Source organism: Nicotiana tabacum, chromosome 9, assembly GCF_000715075.1.
Source record: "Nicotiana tabacum cultivar K326 chromosome 9, ASM71507v2, whole genome shotgun sequence".
NCBI lineage: Eukaryota > Viridiplantae > Streptophyta > Magnoliopsida > Solanales > Solanaceae > Nicotiana > Nicotiana tabacum.
The window spans coordinates 945550-952722 of record NC_134088.1 but is presented as its reverse complement, the minus strand read 5'-3'; the positions used below and the strand labels follow the sequence as shown (position 1 = coordinate 952722).

General features: G+C 32.9%; 1 protein-coding gene across 1 annotated transcript; it reads right to left on the bottom strand.

The window, feature by feature from the left end:
* Positions 1-216: 216 nt before the first annotated feature.
* LOC107813885 (transcription factor MYB36-like) lies at positions 217-2279 on the bottom strand. Its single transcript, XM_016639201.2, has 3 exons — positions 2044-2279; positions 1632-1761; positions 217-1322 (listed from the first exon to the last, which is right to left on the bottom strand). Exons 1-3 carry the CDS (start codon positions 2177-2179, stop codon positions 455-457), a joined length of 1134 nt encoding a protein of 377 aa, XP_016494687.1. The 5' UTR covers positions 2180-2279; the 3' UTR covers positions 217-454.
* Between the last annotated feature and the right edge of the window lie 4894 nt (positions 2280-7173).

Genomic DNA, 7173 nt, shown 5'->3' with positions numbered 1-7173 from the left:
TCGCAAATATGGAAGGATGACCCATTTCATTCTGCGCGAAAGTTATATTTTCTAGAACTGCTATAAAGTAAGGAGATGCACAAGAACGGTCCTGAAACAAATACTCTAAATGTTGCACGACATAGTATACATATACCCATTCAGACTCGGGCTTGCTGTGGAAATAGGTTTTCGATTCGTGAACCGATAGAAATAGTTTGTGATTACTCACTCTAGTTAAGGTGAATCATAAGATGTAGTTTAGATGCATAATATTACTATATGGTTTACATTGAGAGATAACATAAAAAAAAAAAAAAAAGGAAAATATTAACTGACAGTCATGTCATACAAGTTATTTAGCAAGATGACAAAGAGAAAGCATTATTCACACAAATTTACAAACACCCTTTACCCAAAGCTCTCCTATTTCTCCTTGCAATAGTATTAAATACCTCTGTACCTCATAAATCTATTATTGCAAATTATACCCTTGTGCATAATCTTGATACACCCCTTCAGTCTGTTGAAGAATATTGGAAGATGAACCCCAAGAATTTGATGAAGAAGCTGTATTTGTATCAAACTCATTAGACCACCATGCCAAATTGTCCCTTGATCCATCATCCATCTCTTTAAAACAATCAAATTCAGCTATTTGATGATTTTCTGATGGTGTATTAAAGCCAATTCCTTTGTTGAGAATTAGGTCATCGATCTCGGCTTGAGTAAACCCTTGAACACCCTGGATTTGGATTTGGATTTCCCTTGTGTTTTCTTGCCCTATGTTTTTGTCAAGAGCATTTCTTTGATTGTTAGACTCAATAGGAGTGTTGTCTGAAGACGATATGACATTATTCATGTTACTTTTTTCCACTTCATTCGCCTTGAAATTGGTCATGGTATTAGCAAATTCATTGATGACAACTTTTTGCCCTAGTTCATGAGCTTGGTTATGATCACTTGGATTTATCGGTGCGAAAATAGGTGATTGATTCTCATTTAAGCCATTAGGTTGTAGGGTTTGGATCATTTTTTGTTGAAGAGGGGTTAACTTAGGCCAAAGTGTAGGATTATTATAGAAAGAAAGAGGGTTTTGTAGGGTTTGAAGTTGCATATGAAGTTGAAGTCTTTCGAGAGCCGAGTTGCTTAGGTTTTGGAGTAAAGAATTTTCTTCTAATCCATTTGTTTCTTTAAGATCTTGACCACTACTAGCAAGTAATAATCTGTTCATTTGAGATTGTTTTCTTTTCCCGAGCAACTTCTTCTTCAGTCGAGTATTCCAGTAGTTCTTGATATCATTATCTGTTCTTCCAGGAAGTTGTGCAGCTATTATAGACCACCTAAAGTTTTCACAAAAGGGTTTTAAACATAATCAGACTAAGTTCTCCATGACATAATATAACAGCTTAAGCTTTCAGATAAGATCGTTATACACTTAAACAAAGTTAGCTCTGAGAAAGGAATTTGGATCATCAACAAGCAACATGAATAAAAATAGGTTTTAATAACCTTGGAGAAGTGAGATATTCCTAATAATGATCTCTAACAAGAACTAAAGGACAAGTAATTTAGTTGGATTTCCATTACTTTTGTTGTTATTGTTTGTGTGTTTCTGTGTGTATGTGTGTGTGAGAGAGATGAATATATACCTGCTGCCAATACTAATATAGAGGCTGCAAATGATATTGTCTTCTTCTTCAGTAAATCCACCATGTTTAATATTAGGTCTTAAGTAATTGAGCCATCTAAGCCTGCAACTCTTTCCACATCTCTTAAGCCCTAAAAAAATATTTTTAAAAAAATCAATCAGACTAATCTTGAGAAAAATTCTCAATTTTTAAAGGTATTTCTCGATCGAAAGGGCAGCCCGGTGCACTAAGCTCCCGCTCCGGGAAAGGCCAGACCACAAGGGTATATTGTACGCAACCTTACCCTGCATTTCTGCAAAAAGTTGTTTCCATGGCTTGAACCCGTAACCTCTTGGTCATACGGCAGAAACTTTACCATATTTCTCGATCGAAACGAATAATATAGAGAGAGACAAGGAGAAGAAGATGATACCTATTTTTTGGGGAAGAGCAATCCAGTTATTACCAGTGCCATTTTCTTCAATATATGCTTTGAGTTTTGTATCTTCTTCTGGTGACCATGGACCTTTCTTCACATTATTTTTGTCACAACATGGAGCTCTACCCATTTTTTTTCAATTTTTTTTTTCTTCTAATGAATTTTGCTTCCAAATATTTCTTCTCTCAAACCCTTGATTCTTGAACTTGTGAATGTTGGTTTGAAAATATTGGAGGAGAAGACTTGGTTTTATAGGTAGAAAAGAGTGGATGATGTAATACTTTTGAAAACCAAAAAAGTCTTCTCCTCTAGGGTTTTTGTGTCTCTCTCTTACTCTGTCATTTTTGGATTAGCTTATTGTTAATATTTTTTTAATAAGATGACAAAGTACTATACAAAATTTCTCTCAAAATATAATATTAAAATTGTTTGCTTTTTCCATAATATGTTATCTTATTATGTGGATGAAATTCTACAGCTAAAATCAAGAAAGAAGGCTCCGTCCTCTTAGTTTGTCGCCAACCTTGCCCTAAAAATCTTGGATTATTGCTCTACTTTCTTTAGGTATTGATGCAGACAAAGATAAATTTGTCTCCAAATAATTATTTGCAACACATCTTCATTTATCTATCTTCAATCATAATTAAATAATATTCGAAATATATCTAAAATGTAGTGCCACACTTTGGAACTTAACTAAAATTGCTTCGATTTGAATTATTTGGAGAATGCAATGTCTTATATATATCAAGAGTCGATCGATTGTGTCAATGCCCCAAGAAATATCCGAGGCAAATTAATATGCAAATTGATTCTTGAACTCCTTTCACACTCATGTCATGTCGAGGTACTGCAGAAAAAAAAAACATACATCTAAAAAAATGCTTTAAAAGAAGCACTTGGTAAATCTGAGCAAACCATTATAAGGGTGTCAAGTTTCTTTGTTTATTCACTTGCGAAAGAATTTGAGCTTTCAATCCAAAAACCTCAAGTAAAATTAGATGGATCGAAGTAACTCAAAATATTATAAAGGAAACTCTTACACGAACTAATATAAGCAAATTAATAATTCTCTACCATTATTTAACATGTATTTTCTCAATCCCCATACTTATGTCTCAAGATTAAGAATGAATAATGTATCATTGTCGTTCTAAGTAGTTTCTAAAACTTTATGTTCCATTTTCGAGTAAATGACTTTTTTATTAATGAGAAAAATTGCTTAAATAATCAAGAAGAAAGAAGTGAAATAAATTGAAATGGAGCAACAAATTTATGTGGGTGAACTGTTTGGACTCCAACTTGATATGGCATTTTATGTCAGCCAACTTGCATACTTTGACAATTTATCCATATTCATAGTGGTTCATTTAATCATTTTGATGGAACAAGCTTAAGTACTTAAATTAGTTTTGGGCAAGTTGAGGATATGAGAAAGCCAACTAAAAGAATTCTCTATAAGATATTTGTGAAAAAATAGAGAGAGCTAATGCAAATATGTGTAGGTTAATTGAAAAGAAAAATATCTAAGAGTTTAAGTCATATACAACATTCGAGCAATTAAAGAACGTGTTACGCTATCAGGTCATAGAAAAATATCTACAGATAAGCCTTCTTAAATGGGGGAACTGTAATCTTGAAAATAAGACATATTGCAGGAGTGGGCTAAAGTAGCTCCTAATAATACTATTATTATTCCTATAATAATTCTGTCATTTGGCTTACGTTCTTCATGTAGCATTCAGACTGAATAACTCTATGAAATTACATCAATACTTTCACATATTTTGAGTAACATACGAGACATCTCTATTTTTTCCTCGAAGAATCTTTAGTAAAATTTATTACACGATATATATATATATATATATATATATATATATATATATATATATAACTTAAACTTAAATTTTTTTTTTGTTAGCAATAGTTACGTAATTGATGAAGCCTCATAGAAAGACATTTAGTATATTGGTATTTCTTCTATGTTATCGTAGCTTCAATTAATTATAGAATTGAGATGAACTTTACTTAATTCAATTATTTTTTAAAGAAAAATATCTTAGTGTAAAAATCATTTTTATCTCTGCTCCGTCATAAACGCACCATAAAGTCTTAATTAATCCAATAAATTAATAACATCTTCTTACATATCAACAAGTTAAGTCGCTGATTACGGCAATAAGGGTAAATTTCATAATTTATTTGTTTCTTTTAGACACCCTAATTGAAACAAGTTGGCTAGGGTTTCAAATCAATTATCAAGAACATGGAGATAGCTTTTCATAAGAAAAAAAAAAGCAGCCCGGTGCATTAAGCTCACGCTATGCACAGGGTCCGGAGAAGGGCCGGACCACAAGGGTTTATTGTACACAACTTTACGCAGTGGCAGAGCCACATGCATCGAAGGGATGTCACTGACACCCCTTCGTCGGAAAATTACATTGTTTAGCTTGGTAAATTTTTTAAAAAATATGTATATATACTATATAATGACAGCCCTTGATTTCTTGGTGAGTTTGTTTCTTTATATTTTGACTCCCCTTAATAAAATCTTGGCTCTGCCCACTGGCCTTACGCTGTATTTTTGCAAGAGGCTATTTCCATGGCTCGAACCCGTGACTTCCTGATCACATGACAACAGTTTTACCAGTTGGGCCAAGGCTCCTTTCACCTTTTCAAAAGAAATATAAGAAAAAAAACAAATGAATATATTCTAAAAAATTCAAAGCTTTTTGAGAGAGAGAACAAGCTAAGCCAGCTTCATTGACCTTGGTCCCTCTACTAAATATTAAATTATTTCATAATAAAAACATTTTAAGTTGTATTAAATAAGATTATTAGAAGGACAAAGAGGTCCAGAACCGCACTTGCAAAGAAATAACAAGCAGAAAACTATCAAATTTTCAAAAGGTGTTTAATAAATTAATAAGCAAATGGACTCAGATCTTTAGGAAGAAGAAAACATGTTTCTGTTTGTCTTTCTCCTTAGCCAAGAATCTCTCTCTCCATTGACACTGGCAATTTCATGCATCATCAACAAGACCCCAACACTTGGCTGGTATATAGAAATATAGTATTGATAATATAATTTAAAAAATAGAAGGGGAGCCTTGACGTAACTGGTAAAGCTGCTACCATGTGACTAGGAGGTCACGGGTTCGAGCCGTAGAAATAACTTCTTGCAAAAATATAGGGTAAGCCTGCGTAAGATAGGGTCTTGTGTTTCAGCCCTTCCCCGAACCCTGCGTATAGCGGGAGCTTAGCATACAGAACTGCCCTTTTATATTTAAGAAGATAAGTATGGCTCTTTGTTGGCTAAATACCAAAATAATAATATAATGTAGTATTATTGGTTCTAACTTAATTGACTTTACTTTATGCACTTAAACTAATATCTAGAATTAGCCAGTAGCAATGTATCTTATTAATTAGCTACGAGTTCAACTGAACAGAATATTTTGGACACCAAACATAAAAATATATGCGAAAAACATGGTGTACCGCGTGTTAAAAGGCAGAAATTGCCCCAAGTTTTGGATGCCCTAATTTTTATTTAATGTTCAGTAATATTAGATTAGTCTTGTTAAATTCGTTCTTGAATAGTTTTTTATAAGACTTCAAGAAATTTCGCAAGGACTCAGTCAGAGGAGAAGCTTCAATCGGCGCAAAGTCAGGGTCTATTATGGGAGCATTTGCCTTCTCTCGACCCTGAGACCATAGTAAATATGATGCAATAAATCCGAAACCATACTCCATTTTGAATATATAATTTTAAAAGTACATTAAATTAAATGCAATTAAAAGCTGAACCTATCAAATTTAAATTTTGGATTCGATATATAGTTAGGGGTGGGGAAGGGGGGAATATCTTTTTGCAAATCTTCAACCAAAACAACCCCACAAAACTTTTCTTCCTAACCTCTCATATGCTACAACTTATTAGTTTTTTGTGCTAAGTATGTATCTTTTGACTTCTTGGAATCTCAATTATCAATAAGTTACCTAGGGCTAAAAGGTAAGCTGATTAGTTAGTATTCATAAATTTTGTGGAGGGGATTTGACAAAATCTTGATACAAATCTGCAAATGGTGTAGAATAAGAGGGTGTGGGGGGAAAGGCAGTTCGTGTTGTGAAAAGTACTTTTAAACTAGTAATAAAGTATTTTTTTGAATATTGTATGTGATAAATTAGCGACTAATATTTGTATTATCATAGGTTCTCTCCGTGTGAGCTATAGTTCACGGGTTCGAGCCGTGGAAGCAATCAATAGTACTTGTATTAGGGTAGGTTATCTACATCATATCACTAGAGGTGTGGTCCTTCTTCGAATCTTGCATAAATACGAGATGTTTTGTGCGGCTCCTTTTTCTTTTTTTTAATAAATTAGTCAGCGAGTCGAGAATAGTTGTTGTCCTAAACTTCTATAGTAATTTTGAATGTTTTAGATAAATTAATTAATAAGCGAGCCTCGTAAAGATTTTTGATTTTCCTAGATAATAAGTATACATCTTGATAGTTAAAATGTAGACTTCTTGCTTTAGTGTTAATAGTTAGTACTTCTCTTTCCCATAAGTGATGCTTTTTGCTAGTACTAGTAAATACTCTACTTGATATAGATATTGTGTTGGAATTATTTCTATTTGGACTTTAACATTAATTTAATTATTTAGTATTATTAAAAAGGCTAAACAAATATAGCTGGTGTCAGAGCCAGCTAATTACATGCACCTTGACTATTCCCCCAGGTATATGATATCTCTCTCCGATCAGCTGACAGCAGTTTCAATACAAATATCTGGTAATTTTGTCCATCAAAACTTAAGCAAATAAAAAAAAAAATCACGTAATATTTTCTCGTTCGCCCTCCTTATAACTGTTGGTGACTATCCCGTTGAAATTGACATCTATTGTAGGGGGAGAATGAGAGGAAGACTTAATCCTCATTTAATAACATAATATTAATGTTGCAATCTTATTAAAGGGGCTAATCTTTCGGAAATTATGTGAGTTTTCTAATTCTCTTTAAATAAATTGAATACCTTAAAGAGAGAGATAGAAATTTCTTTTCTTTTCTTTTTTTTAATTTTCTATTCGATTCTCATTGTGTAAGTTGCATTAAAG

Bases quoted from the DNA above. Each gene is read 5' to 3' on its own strand.
- LOC107813885 (XM_016639201.2), bottom strand. From the start codon at position 2,179: ATGGGTAGAGCTCCATGTTGTGACAAAAATAATGTGAAGAAAGGTCCA. The intron at 1,762-2,043 runs GTATCATCTTCT...ATATTTTTTTAG, and splicing joins TGCTCTTCCCCAAAAAATAG to GGCTTAAGAGATGTGGAAAG. The intron at 1,323-1,631 runs GTATATATTCAT...TGAAAACTTTAG, and splicing joins TATATTAGTATTGGCAGCAG to GTGGTCTATAATAGCTGCAC.